This window comes from Octopus bimaculoides, chromosome 1 (assembly GCF_046866305.1).
Source record: "Octopus bimaculoides isolate indiv1 chromosome 1, ASM4686630v1, whole genome shotgun sequence".
NCBI classification, from domain to species: Eukaryota; Metazoa; Mollusca; class Cephalopoda; order Octopoda; family Octopodidae; genus Octopus; species Octopus bimaculoides.
This window is the reverse complement of record NC_142928.1, coordinates 137,370,447-137,385,446: the sequence shown is the minus strand read 5'-3', so window position 1 is coordinate 137,385,446 and position 15,000 is coordinate 137,370,447. Positions and strand designations below refer to the sequence as shown.

Sequence of the window (15,000 nt, the reverse complement as noted above, 5' to 3'; positions counted from 1 at the left end):
GACTGGCGTACCAATTAAATGTGTGTAGGCCAACAAATGGAAGCCACATCAAACTGCAATAAACTGTACGTAAACTTTATTAGTTGGTCTCTTATTCGACATATATTTGAAATGTGCAGTGTTGCACGTTACATCAATAAATAGTTTTGAAATCCCACCATAACTTTACGGACACACTCTGTGTTTGCATGTGTGAGTGTATATATTTGTATATATATATATATATATATATATATATATATATATATATATATATATATATATATATATATATATATATATATATATATGAAAAGAGAGAGGGATCATGTGTATATATGTACGTCTTTATCAATCTCCTTATCTATCTATGTCTGTCTATCTGGTTGTGCATTTCTCTTTCATTCTATGATCTCTCTTTCTCTCTTTACACAAGCATGTACGCTCAGCGAGAAAGCGAGAGAGGAAAAGAGAGACTTATATACGTAACGTGAGAGATTGGTCTTTTGAAGCCCGCCCTCTCAAAATTGGTACTATGACATTGTTAAGTGCCTTATATATTACGAGTAGTACCTATGTCTGGTAATAGAATTTCAATTTATTTGTGCACAGATGTTTTCAACTCATTGATTTTAGATTAACGTTTACGCCTGTTGATCAAGCAATAGATTTGTTTGAAACCTACAGTCACGTGCTTAAATGTGTGTTTGTGTGCCATTGCCTGCCTGTGTTTGTATAGTTTCTTAGTTTTATTTTAATTCTTTGAAGTATTTTTATGAAGAATAGTTGATATCTAACGAACAACAAACGATAATAAAAAGTTATATATTGAATTTTAGTCAATTCTTTGCATGTTTTTACTGTTCCACTTACAGATGGAATTTTCAGTGTACATAATTTAAGATTCAGTTTTGTATTTGGTTTGCAAGATTTTTTATGTAGTCTCGTGTGTTGAAACACGGTTAGTTGAACTTCGGGGCGGTTTTTTATGTCAATAATAAACAGACGCACTGAAGTAGATGAGACCGCGGATGGTATCGAAAGGACTTTGACAAACCTAATTGTGTGTGTATGTGTTTGTGAGTGTGTGTGTCTGTGTGTGTGTGTGTGTGTGTTTGTGTGGGGGGCGTGTGGGGGGGGGCATGTGTGTGTCCTACCACCTCTTTAGAAATGGTGTTGACGTGTTTACAACCCCTAGCGATTCGGCAAAAGATACCGACACAATAATTACCAGGCTTTACAAAACATAAGCATTGGAATCGATCCGTTAGACTATAAATCCTCAAGGCAGTGCCCCAGCATGACCGCAGTCTAATGAGTGAAACAAGTAAAAGATAAAAGATGAAAAAAATGTCTCATACAAAATGAAGAAATGGCCACGGTTGTATCATTTTTGACAAGTCTTCTGGATCAGGGCTGACCTCGAGTTAAACAATATCAACAAACTCTATTTTAGCTATAAGTAAAATAAACCAGTATTAAAATAATATTTATAAACGTTTCTAACCTGTTTACTTTGCACTGCAATTTGTGTTGCGAATTAATATATTTAAACCACTCCTACATCGTGTGTTATTAAATTATTAATCGTAAAAAAATTCAAATAAAATTCAAATAAATTTAATTTCATTTCGAAATTAAAGCATAATCTCATATCTAAATTAATTTTCTTCGTGAAAATTCACCACCTCCCCTCTCTATTAGATCCATTTTATCCTGAAAAGTGACTCAATGGAATCTACTCTATTGCATGAATCAAGCCACATCTATGTTGTTCTGATAAATTAACTCATTTTATTAATGTATTATTGCCTGCATGCGGCAATCACGAGTCGTAGTTTCTTCCTCTGGGCAATATCCAAGGGTCTGCAAAGGCCATGGGTGCTTATCCTTTCTCTACAGAGAAATCTTTTTAAAAAATAGAATAAGATTTGTAAGCGTGGCTGTGCGGTAAGTAGTTAGTTTCCCAACCATATGGTTCCGTGTTCAGTCCTACTGTGTGACACCTTGCGCAAGTGTCTTCTGTTATAGTCTCAACCATAGCCAATTACACGGATGAAATTTACGTACGCTTAATAATGTTACGCAAAACAGTCTTCAGACTTTCCCTATTAATTTCATCGTCTTTTGAATTATGAACATATTTACATCATAAGGGTTTTTCGTTGTAAGGCTTTCTTTTTTAGTTGATTTTCACCTAGCAAGACTTATCGTAGATGGCGTAATAAGTCACACCCAGACAACGTCGGGTTATACTGCTAGTATATATATAAATTAACAGAATGAGATAAAAATCCGAGGCTGTGAGTGAAAGATTTCAGAACATTTATAAATAGAAGGTCTTACAGCTGTTTCCAGGATATTTTATATATCCCTTCATCGGAAACTATTTTTTAAGCCTGCTACTCATTCTATGGGTCTCTTTTGCCGAAATACTACGAGGACATAAATGCACCAACACTGGTTGTCAAGCAGTGGTGGGGAAAAATCACACACACACACACACACACACACACACACACACACACGCACACACACACACACACACAGATATATAGATATACATATATAAGATGGGCTTCTGTTTCCGTCTACCAAATTCATTCACAAGGCTTTGGTCGGCTGAGGCTATAGTAGAAGCCACTTGCTCAAGATGCTGCGCAATGGGGCTGTACCCGGAACCATGTGATTGAGAAGTAAGGTTCTTACCACACAGCCACGCCTGTACCAATATATATATATATATATATATATATATATATATATATATATATATATATATGTATATATATATATATATATATATATATATATATATATATATATGTGTGTGTGTGTGTGTGTGTGTGTGTGTGTGTGTGTGTTGTGTCGACGCCCCCAGGCGAAGAAATGGGATCTCTCAAGACATATAAATAGAGGTAGTCTGGCCGTGGTAGGAGTGTTGAGTAGCAGTCGAGTTGCAGTTGTGTAGCGGTTGAGTAGAGATCATCAGAATGTGCTAGATAGCAGTAGCTTGAGACATAACAATATACATATATAATCTATAATAATATATATATATATATATATATATATATATATATACATATACACATATGTGTATGTATGTATGTATTCATATAAGCATGCATGCATGGAAGTACGTAGATGCAGTATGATCCAATAGTTAAGAAGTTCGCTTCACTGTCAGGAGGTTTGGATTCAATATGTGGCACCTTGACCAAACATCATTTACCATAGCCTCGGCAAGCCTTATCACATACCCTGTGTCATGCTGAATCTACCCACGAAAAATATGCTGAGAGTATACCTTTCTGGAAAATAGTCAGTAACTTATAAGCCAGTTCAATGAGTATGTAGCTCAGTTGATTGAACAACTGAAAATTCATCTTCGAAACCGATGGAGATCCATTTCCATTTTTCTTCTTTCGTTTTATTTAATTTCCCCGAGAGGAGTGCTTACACTGTCTTACACGATTTATGGGTATCGTAGTACTACTTTGTTAGTATTAATGTTAGTTTTGTTGTTATCAATTTCAGTTAAAATGGTACAAGTCAGATTCCTCTTGCTTGATGTAAGATATATTTCGTAATCCGGTTTGAATAATGCTACGTTGGTAGATAAAGGGTGTTTCTCTTATTTATTACTCAAAAATAAACCAGTTACGGATTTTGATTAGAGAAGTTTGCGCCATCACGTCCGACGTTCGCGGCACCATGTACAGAACTACTTAGCTGTCATCCATGACGAAACAGCTGCCAAAGTGGTATCGCGTTAAGAGACTCGAAATCATGACAAAGGATCTTAATTAGAAGGGAGTCGATATAACTGAGAGCAGAACATAAGAAATATATAATAGGGTCAAGATACTTCTACAGAGCAATTAATATCATGTCAATGACGTTGTTTCTGCAGCTGCTGTTCTATGGTGTGATCAAGGTATTTGTGCATTGCATCTATGATCAGGTTTACTGATGTTCTTGCTCTATGACCTGTGGAAAAGTAATTCAATTTTGATAGAACTTTTAATGGTGAGATTTCTGGTTTAAGCACCCCCATATAACCGCTCATAACTTTTCTATTTTTTCTTTGTATCAGAAAATTTTTGTGAATTTGTGTTCTACACACGCGAATTCATACGATTATGCAATTTTTTGTGTGTGTGTGATTTAAGGGTGATTTAACTGTTGTTTTTAGCACATCCCACGACCACCTAAAACTGTCCTCGTTTCTTGCCACTCTGCCGTGTGTTGATGTTTTTCAATTTTTTTCTCTTCATAAACACATTTAATGGAATGATGATGTACCGAAAGGTGGTCCACTGCCGGGATTTAAGCAAAATTTTGGACTGTCCGTATTTTAAAATCTTATAAAAAAAAATTCGTAAAGGAATAAAACATTTAGGATTTAGTGCTGGGAGAGTATTACTTTCTTCATAATCGTATGAATTCCCACGTGTAGAATACAAATTCACAAAAATTTTCTGAAAATTCCAAAAATGAAATAAGTTATGAGGAGTTATACGGGATGTTTACACCAGAATTCCGCCTTTTTAATTTGCTGTAGAGCAACTAAAAACAGAACAGGAAATAACAGCATCATAGTTGAGCGTCAGTCGTTTACTCAATGTGTGTGCATGTAGTTGTGTGTGTGTGTGCGCGTGTGTGAAATGAGGAGATTTAACAGAAAGAGACGATTGACCGCATCTGTTCGGCCGCTACCGATTCGTCACAGCTCTCTGGGCATGAAACCTGTTTTGGTGACAGTACTTTTTGGCACACGCACTCACGCATACACGCAAAGAAATATACATATACAAAGCGAGAGAGAGAGAGAGAGAGAGAGAGAGAGAGAGAGAGAGAGAGAGAGAAATTACAATTTATTAATTAAACACAATTGACATAAAGACTTTCCCTCTCCTCATACACATAAAGACAAATAGGCTCATATGAGTAAACAAAGAGAGAGGGGAGGCCAAGAAAGATGGGAAACGGAAGGGTGAGAGGAAAAGAAACATTAAAACGTCTGATGACAAATAAGTCATCATCAAATCAGTGACGCCAAATTAGCTGCGCCAAAACAGCTGTGTCAAAACATGTCATACCCTAAATTTAAGGATTTACAATTCCAAAAAGGTAAAGACACATGGCCAATTAGTTAAAGTGTTCAGATTTTGACCATTTCTTTCGTGGATTTCTTTCCCCCAGACTGGTCGCTGCTTTGCATCCTTGTTTTGATTCAAGCTCTTCATTTCACATTGTTTCCAATCTACTCAGATTTGATAAGTACCAGCCAAGTGCCAGCTAGCGCAGCCTTCTCTCCCCACTCCTGTTATATCCTCGATGTTTCACTAGGTGAAGGCTGAAGCGGCTTATATAAGAACCTAAAATATCTGCGAAAGCATGGTGTCTCTCCTATAAATCCATACTCGTTCACAAGTGACGGCTGTTTGTACTTCTTTTTAATCCAGAGATTGTCGTAGTTGCTACTTACCACAAGTAGTGGTGGTGGTGGTGGTCATCGTTGACGTCATCGTCGTAGTGGCGGTGGTGTGTAGTAGTAGTAGTAGTAGTAGTAGTTGGTATAGTTGATGTAAGATGCTCCAGCCATGTCCACCATCTCGTGATTTTTATAGGCGCACTGTGTGCATGACCACATTATCTAATGTGACCTTCTTTTCCAAAACAGTGCGCGTGAGGAATAAAGAAAGATTTGGTTAGCATTTCCAGAAGATCGAACAACTGCACTGAGATTCCCAAGTATCGATAACTGTTTCATTACATTGTAGTACTAAGTGCGATGTATGAACAGAATCTGTTGTAAAATTTCCAGCTGTATACCTCATCTCGAAACTGTCACACACACACACACACACACACACACATATATATATATATATATATATATATATACATACATACATACATACATACATACATACATACATATATGTATATGTATACACACACACACACACATCTATATATATATATATGTAATGGTGTAATGGTGTCTGTCTCTCTGTCTGTCTCTCTGTCTGTCTGTGTGTTTGGGGTTACTCTAACTCCTCCCACAACGTCTAACTTATTTTAATGGTTCTTTGGCACATTGTTAGATCACATGCCCTGAAGTTCAAATAAAGCCGGAATTTTTTGAAAACTCGATAATGTTTAGTTGGCATCAATTTTTGTGAGCTGAATCGGGCGTTTGAATGGAAATTCCCATAACGATGTTATTTTTCAGCAGCTTCTGCATTTTTTGTCCGATTTTGATGAAAATAGATGAGTGAGCGAGGCAGTGAGTTGATGTCAGTATATGTCGTTGACAAAAAGTTGCGCCTGAGCAGTGGTTTTATAAAATCAACAGTTTTTTTTGCGTGCAAATACCCATCGGGATTTTATTTTTGGACGTAACTTTTATATTGTTCATCCGATTTTAATGGAATCTGAGATCTAGGTAAATTTTGTAGTGGGGGAGAAGGTAAAGGTGTTTATTTAATTCAAAAGGGGCTTGAAATGGGCACAAATGCAAATAAGCATTTCCTTAGAGACGTTCTTATCGATTTTGTAGAAATTTTACAAATGATTACAGTTCATGTCCATTAGCTGATGTCAGCATGAAGAGTTGACAAAAAGTCGATAATTGTACGTGATCGGGGGATTTTAAGAAATCAATAGGCTTTTTGCATGCAATTACTCATAGGATTAATATTTTATGCTGTATGCAATTACCCATAGGATTAATATTTTATGAGATTAAAATATTTAAAGATTGATTATAGGGGTAAGAGAGTTTTTTTTTTTTTTTTTGATAAAATATCAAGAGTTTACAGAATTCATCCGATTTTGATGAAATTTGACATTTAGGTAAAGTTTAAGATCGGAGTCATGTAGTAGAATTAAAATTAAATTGGTGAAAGGTAGAAATCGTCAAAATTCACTCACAATAAAATAAAGAACTGATTTTGAAGAAAATTGATCCATGAGTAAAATTAAGCACTTCGAATTATGAAACATCGATTATTCATGTCATGTATTGGGATTTAAAAGTCAATGGGATATTTTCATTCAAATGGTCATATGGATTCTATTTTATGACATAACCTTAACACTTTTCTTCGGAGTTTGCTGAGATTGGACACGCTGATCGATTTTGTATAGAAGGTGGTATTAAGGGGAAAGAAATAAACAAACATCACTCTCAACGGGTCGAGGTACACCCAAGAGTTTGACAGCGATTTCAGACGGTCCAGTATGTAGGAGAATATCGAAAGCGTTAACCGAGTAAAATCGCTGCTGAATCAGATTTAATATTTCAACATATAATAGGCACGAAAACGTAGAAAATTTCAATACCAAGTCAGAGGTGGGCTTAACCTCAACACGGAAAACACGAGCAACGCCGAGTCCAACAGCTAGTATATATATATATATATATATATATATATATATATATATATATATATATATATATATATATATATATATATATATATATATATATATATATATATATATATATATACATATATGTACACACATGTACATATATATGCATATACTCATATATTGTTTGTATCACGACAGAACGCACGCGTTAACCTATATACAGTAAGTTTTAACTATTTTTCTAACGCGACTCTCTCTATCTGTATTTCTATCTCCCCTCTCATTCTTCGCCTCTACCTGTCACTACTATATATCTCTCTCTCTCTCTATCTCTTGTTACTCGTCCTTCGCCTCTCACCATTACTACTACTATCTCTCTCTCTCTCTCTACCCCTCGCTGCTCACTTTTATTCTACTTCCTCCCCTTCTTTCCCCTCTGCTACTCTTTCTCTTCACACAGCCTTGGTCACGTGTGTCCGGCTGCTATTTCTTTTCGTTCTTGGAATCACCAAGCTCGCACGTACTTCTTTGCCCCTCCTGTACGTGCTTCACAGCGTTCAATACATACACACTTCCCGTCTGGCTGTACAGCCTTTTGCTTGTTTGCTTATTCACCGTTTCGTTTTCCTGTCTTGTTTTCCGTCCGCCACTATCCTCCACGAAAATGATTTAATTTGTGTTCGTGGGAAGAACCATTTCAACGATGCGTACTGCCTTAATTCTTCGAAACGCCGGTGTTTTAATGGTGGCAGCTGATGAAGGAGATGTTTCTATGTGGCTAGCTTGTTTGTTGTACCTTGTTTATCATTTTGTCCATGTTCCTTTGCCACGTCATGTACCCAGTTATGCATCTATGTGTACATGTGGATGAAGGTATATACACACATGTACATATATATGCATATACTCATATATTGTTTATATATATATATATATACATACATATAAATATATATATACATATATATATATGTATGTGTATATATATATATATATATGTGTGTGTGTGTGTGTGTGTGTGTGTGTGTGTGTGTGTGTGTGTGTGTGTGTGTGTGTGTGTGTGTGTGTGTATACATATATATCCATATATATGATTTGGTTGGCGTTTCCAGCAGAAATCTACACTGAGATTCCCAAGTATTGATAACTCTTTCATTACATTGTTGTACTGAGTACGATGAACGGACAGAATCGTTGGATCATCAAAGAATAAGACAAAATGAACTGCGACACTGGCTCTTTACGTTCTACGTTCAAATATTACTGAGGTCAATAAAATAAAATACCAAGGAAGTAGTAACGTAGATTTAATTGGCTAAGCTCTCCTCAAAAAATTACTGACATCTTCCAGAATTAGAAATTATTATATTGTAGTCTCATTGAACTACCCTATATTTTTGCATTAATGTATTGTTCCTACTCACCATATTTGCTTAAAATAAATATTGAGTGATTTTATTTATATATAGAATAAAATGCTGGCTAGGTAGTATGCAGTATAACTAATTTAATATACAAATATATAATTGAAAATTATTTTAATCGACGCTTGAAGGAATGGAAGTTAAAGACGAAATTAAATACCGTTTCTTTGATTTTGGTCTTTCATTGGTTTTGGTCATCTTCATTTCTCTTGTGGCAAAATGCTGATTGAATTACCGAAACCTCGTTAGAGCACAGAACCAAATTTCTATTGTAATGTTACTGCATTAATTCTAAGAGAATTCCTTTAGAATTAACCAAATCATCTTTTCATACATATTTGATTTTGTGCCAAAATTAGGACCTTTTAACTTGATGAAATCTCCGTTTAAGGTAGCCATCAACTAATAAACCAATGGATCAGTAAGGGAACCATTTAGCAGCTAGAAATAGCAGTGAAATCCCCACCTCAGATTACACCCTACATTACACCATACAAAAACCGGAGTGGCACATTGGGTAATATAGTTTTAGATAGACCACCCATCCCTCCAAAACAGTTCGGAAGGTCATGCTTAGAATGCCTTTGATAGTGGGCCAAAGGTGATGTGAAACTGAACATCCTAATCTACAACAACAATAAACAATAATATAAAACAAATGGTTCAATGTATACCAGAAATAACAGCTAAATTTTACTCAAGTAACATTGTTTTAGGTTGTTCCGAAAATAATAGCCGCTCTAAGTGTTGTGTTTTGAAGAGCAATTTTATCATAGTATTTTAATTATATTTTAAGTGAATTTCGACATACTTTATAATTGATGTATGCTCTTTAATAATTTTCTACTTATTTCAGACAGAAAACTTTCTTGAAGCATAAACGCCCTTAATTATAAACATGACAAAAAAGGACTTTCGCTTACTTTTCTTGCGTCAGTCACAAGCTTGGGCACAACGCCTCCCAAACTGCTGCCAATATCAACAGAGTATGGGGAGATGGTTCCACTAGTAACCGTACAGTACGAAGGTGTTTTCAGAAATTCCGTAGTGGTGATGAGAGCCTTGAAGATGAAGAAAGTAGAGGACGGTCATGCAATCTTCACAATGAACAATTGAAAGCAATTGTTGAACAAAACCCACGTCAACATATCAGAGAAATGTCTCAGTCACTTGGTGTCGGTACTGCAACGGTCTCATCACGCAATCTGCGGAAAATTGGTAAGATGAAAAAGCTCGATAAATCGGTACCGCATGAGCTCAATGCAAATCAAAAGGTTCAGCGCTTTGAAGTGTGCTCGATGCGCTTTCTGCGAAACACCAATGATCCTTTTCTTGACCGAATAGTCACTTGTGACGAAAAGTGGATCCTTTATGATAACCGTAAACGATCAGCTCAATGGCTTGATTGTGATGAGTCCCTCCAAACATTTCCCAAAGCCAAAGTTGCATCAGCGAATATTTTAATATTTTTCACTGTTTACTGCAGCTAGTTTAATGTTTTGACATGCCGGTGCCCCCCTCCGTCCTACCTTATCGCTACTGTGATAGATGATGGAAGAGGCAGCAAACGCGCTGTTTTCTGATTGGCTGATAATTTTGAAAATTATCGGACTTTGCACACTTGTAACATATTAGTAAAATTTTTCTGGAATGAATGAACAGCAAATCCAGATCCAGCATCAAAAATTACATCTATATTATACGTTAAATTTTTTTTTAAGATTTCGACGATAACCACAAAGATCCAACCTTTCATTTAACATGCATTAAAGGGTGCTCTAAGTTTATGTATTGAGTTCTGTAACTTATCGCTTTTCGGTGAATCAACAGCTCTCTCTTTCTCTCACTCTCTTTCTCTCTTTCTCTCTCTTTCTCTCTCTCTTTATCTATCTATCTATCTATCTATCTATCTATCTATCTATCTATCTATCTATATATGTGTGTGTGTGTGTGTGTGTGTGTGTGTGTGTGTGTGTGTGTGTGTCTGGATATGTATGTATATGTATGTATTTATGTATAGATGTATATATTTTTTATTAATATTTAGCAACAGAGTGACTCAAGGGATGAGAGTTTCGTACCTTGGCATATATATATATATATATATATATATATATATATATATATATATATATATATATATATATATATATATATATTTATATATATGTTTATATATGTGTACATGCCTGTGTGTGTATGCGCGCATGTGTGTCTGTGTATGTATGTGTGCGCGCGCGTGTTTCTATAGCATAAAGCTATATCGAAAAAAAGTTTCTCTTTCCCTCTCTCTATCAGTGTATATATATTTATTCTTTTACCTGTTTCAGTCATTTGACTGCGTCCAAGCTGGAGCACCCCCTTTAGTCGAACAAATCGACCCCAGGACTTATTCTTTGTAATCCTAGTATTTATTCTATCGGTTTCTTTAGCCGAACCGCTAATTTTCGGGGACATAAACACACCAACATCAGTTATCAAGCGATGTTAGGGGGACAAACACACGCACACACACACACACACACACAAACACACGCACGCACACAGACACACACACACACACAAACACACACACACAAACACACACACACATCCACCACCACTCCCCCCCCCATATATATATATATATATATATATATATATATATATATATCAGTTTCCGTCCACTAAATCCACTCACAAGGCTTTGGTCCGCCTCTGGCTATAGTAGAAGACACTTGTCCAAGGTTCCACACAGTGGGCCTGAACCCGGAACCATGTAATTGGGAAGCAAGCTACTTACCACACAGCCACGCCTGCATACATACGTGTGTGTATATTTGTATATATATATATGTGTGTGTATGCGTTATATACATACATACATACATATATATATATACATATATATATATATATATATATATATATATATATATATATATATATATATATATATACGTGTATATATATACGTGTATATATATACATGTATATACCGTAAAAAACCATGTAATTTGCGCACCTGTGTAATTTATGCAGGTGATTTTCAGGATAAAAATTGTTTAAAAAAGCTTCTACTCGTGTAAAATTCGCGCCCAAAAGATATATATACAGCCTTGGCCAAAAGTATTAGGCCAGCCCAATGTTTTGGGGTTCTGCTATCTCAATGTTAATGAAACTCATGCACATGGTAGATTATGGTATATTTCACAATATACATTAGTTTTAATAACTGGTTGGCCCTCGTTTAGCATCAGTTGCCGCTTTTATACGGTTAGGCATTGAATCAACTAGTTTCTTGTGCAATTTTACTCCATTTTTCTCTCAACTTTAGGTACAAATGCTCTTTATTTTTAATTGTTGTGTTCCTGATAACTTCACCAAGGGTTCTCCATAGGTATACGATCGGATTTAGATGGGGACTTTGAGATGGCCAGTCCATGGCAACAATACCATGTGAGTCAAACCATTGACGAGTATTCTTTGCTGTTTTTCGACACTCCTGGATGCAATTTAGTAATTACTAGCTCTAAAACATCCGATAACATAGAAACATAGGTAGCTGAATTCATCCTTCCCTGACATAAAAACATTTCTCCTGGTCTTGTGACAGACATGCAGGCCCACACCATGATAGAACCACCCCCATGTTTTACGGTTGGTACCAGACATTCAGCCTTAACTGCTTCCCCAACTATGTGATGCAAGAAAGTTGAACCAGATGTACCGAAAACCTGAGTAAAAACATGAAAAATAGAATTAGCTTTATGTTGGATACTTTTTTATATATTTTGGGCAACAAACCAGTTACATTAAGTTTATATGTTGATTGAATACATGTACTATCTTATTTCATAGTTACTTTCATCAGATCATATGACTTTTGACTATTGCTCACTGGTCCAATTTGAGTGGGTTGTGGCCCACTGAAGACGTTTTTCCATATTCGCTTCAGAAACCCATGGCTTCTTCCTGGCTTTACAGCCTTTCATACCGTACTCTACAAGCCTTCTTCAACAGTTCTGGTTGATGTTTGTGAAGTACTTGCCTTGTTGAAGTCCGCACAGAGCTCTGACGATGTTTTTCATCTGTTTCTGAGCGACTGGCGGATGATAGATCTGTCATCACGAGGTGATGTAACCTTTTTCTGCCTGTTCTTTGCATTGTCTTCACATCATTGTCTTTCTGAAGCGCTTGAAAGTCGTTTGCACTGCACATCGAGAACATTTCATCTTCTGAGCAATTTGCCTTTGAGACATTCCATCTTCATGATGAGCTACGATTTGACCTCTCTCACACTTACTAAACTTCCTTGTTTTATGCATTTTGTTGTTTATTAACTGTATCTACAATGTATTTTGGCATAAAATTCTGAAATAATCTAGGAAACATAAGTTCATTTTGGACGTTGGTCTTATTCACAATTGGTTGTATATGTACAGTATAGTATAAAAGTGGTAATTGATGCTAAAGAAGGGTCAACCAGTTATTAAAATTAATGTATATTGTGAAATATATCATAATCTACCATGTGCACGAGTTTCATTAACATTGGGATAGCTGAACCCCAAAACGTTGGGATGGCCTAATACTTTTGGCCAAGGCTGTATATATACACATATATATATATATACATATATTATATATATATATATATATATATATATAAAAACTCTACATTTTCATACTGAACTACTTGGCAAAATTGTTAATTATTAATTCTATTATTAATTGACGATTCCCTGCCCTTATTCTTGTATATTTTATATATATATATATATATATATATATATATATATATATATATATATATATATAAGTTCAAAAAAACACAAAAAACAATAGCAAAAGAACAACAAAGTGAGGACGTGATACGGATAGTGTTATTGGACGCTCGGGAAAGGAAAGAGAGAGAGTATGACGTTTCGGGCGGAGCCCTTCGTCGGAAAGACGGAAAGTTCAAAGAATGGAAAAACGGAGGAAGAGAAAATCGGCACACACACAGAAAGAAAGAAAGGAAGGAAAGAAGGAAGGAAGAAAGAAAGAAAGAAAGAAAGAAAGACAGAAAGAAAGGAAGGAGGGAAGAAAGAAAGAAAGAAAGAAAGAAAGAAAGAAAGAAAGAAAGAAAGAGGTCGTGGAAGAGACGTAAGGATAGGTGGTAGTGAACGAGACCGAAACATCATTTTATAGTTTTGCTTTATTCAGTTTATTAAAGAGTGACTTTTTGAATGACTTTGAATCTTGACTCGATGACTTAAAAGTAATGTACCGTATCTCGTAAGCTTTTTGGGTAGGCACCATTGAAAGCTTTTGTTTTCTCTGATCGTGACGAAAGGAAAGCTAACCTTGCGGAACCGAACCACCTTTAGATTGTTCGTTTGGCAAACAATTTAAATGCTGATTTTAACACGACAAACTGTGGAACACATGACTGGAAGACTGGTTAGAAGGGTACGTGTTAAGTACGTGAAATGAACTCAATCGAAAAGGGTAGTAAGACAGTGTCACAGATACAACTCAACTGAACTCTACATTTATTCAGCCACACTTACGACTATTATCTGTATGTGTGTATATGTATGTATGTCTCTGTATGTGTTATGTGTATAAATATGTATGCACTCACATATATATATATATATATATATATATATGATTGTATGCACACATACACATACACACACACATACTGGCAGACTCGTTACCGCGCCGGTCAAAATGCTTAGCGGCATTTCTTCCGACTTTACGTTCTGAGTTCAAATGATGCCGGGGAGGACTTTGCTTTTCATCTTTTCGGGGGTCGATAAAATAAGTACCAGTTGAGTTCTGGGGTCGATGTAATCGACTTCCACCCCTCCACCTCCTCATCCAAAATTGCTGACCATGTACCAAAATTTGAAACCAATACACACACACACACACACACACATATATATATATATATATATTCTTTTCTACTCTAGGCTCAAGGCCCGAAATTTTGGGGAGTGGGGCCAGTCGATCAGATCGACCCCAGTACGCAAGCAACTGATACTTAATTTATCGACCCCGAAAGGATGAAAGGCAAAGTTGACCTCGGCGGAATTTGAACTCAGAACATAAAGACAGACGAAATACCGCTAAGCATTTCTGCCAACTTGCCACTTTCCTACAATATATATGTTATTACCTTTTTTTACTTGTTTCAGGCAATGAAGCACTGCCGTGCTGTGGCAAATCGACCTCA

At 35.9% G+C, this 15,000-nt stretch overlaps 1 protein-coding gene across 1 annotated transcript in view; it reads left to right on the top strand.

Annotated features, from left to right (window-relative positions):
* Positions 1–12,332, top strand: part of LOC149137769 (uncharacterized) — a 213,016-nt gene extending 200,684 nt beyond the window's left edge. Inside the window, exons 3-4 of the mRNA XM_089352474.1 lie at positions 9,730–10,010; positions 12,160–12,332. Of these exons, the coding sequence (XP_089208600.1) occupies positions 9,730–10,010; positions 12,160–12,332 (454 nt within the window). The remainder of the gene's footprint in view (positions 1–9,729; positions 10,011–12,159) is intronic.
* The last annotated feature ends 2,668 nt before the right edge of the window (positions 12,333–15,000 follow it).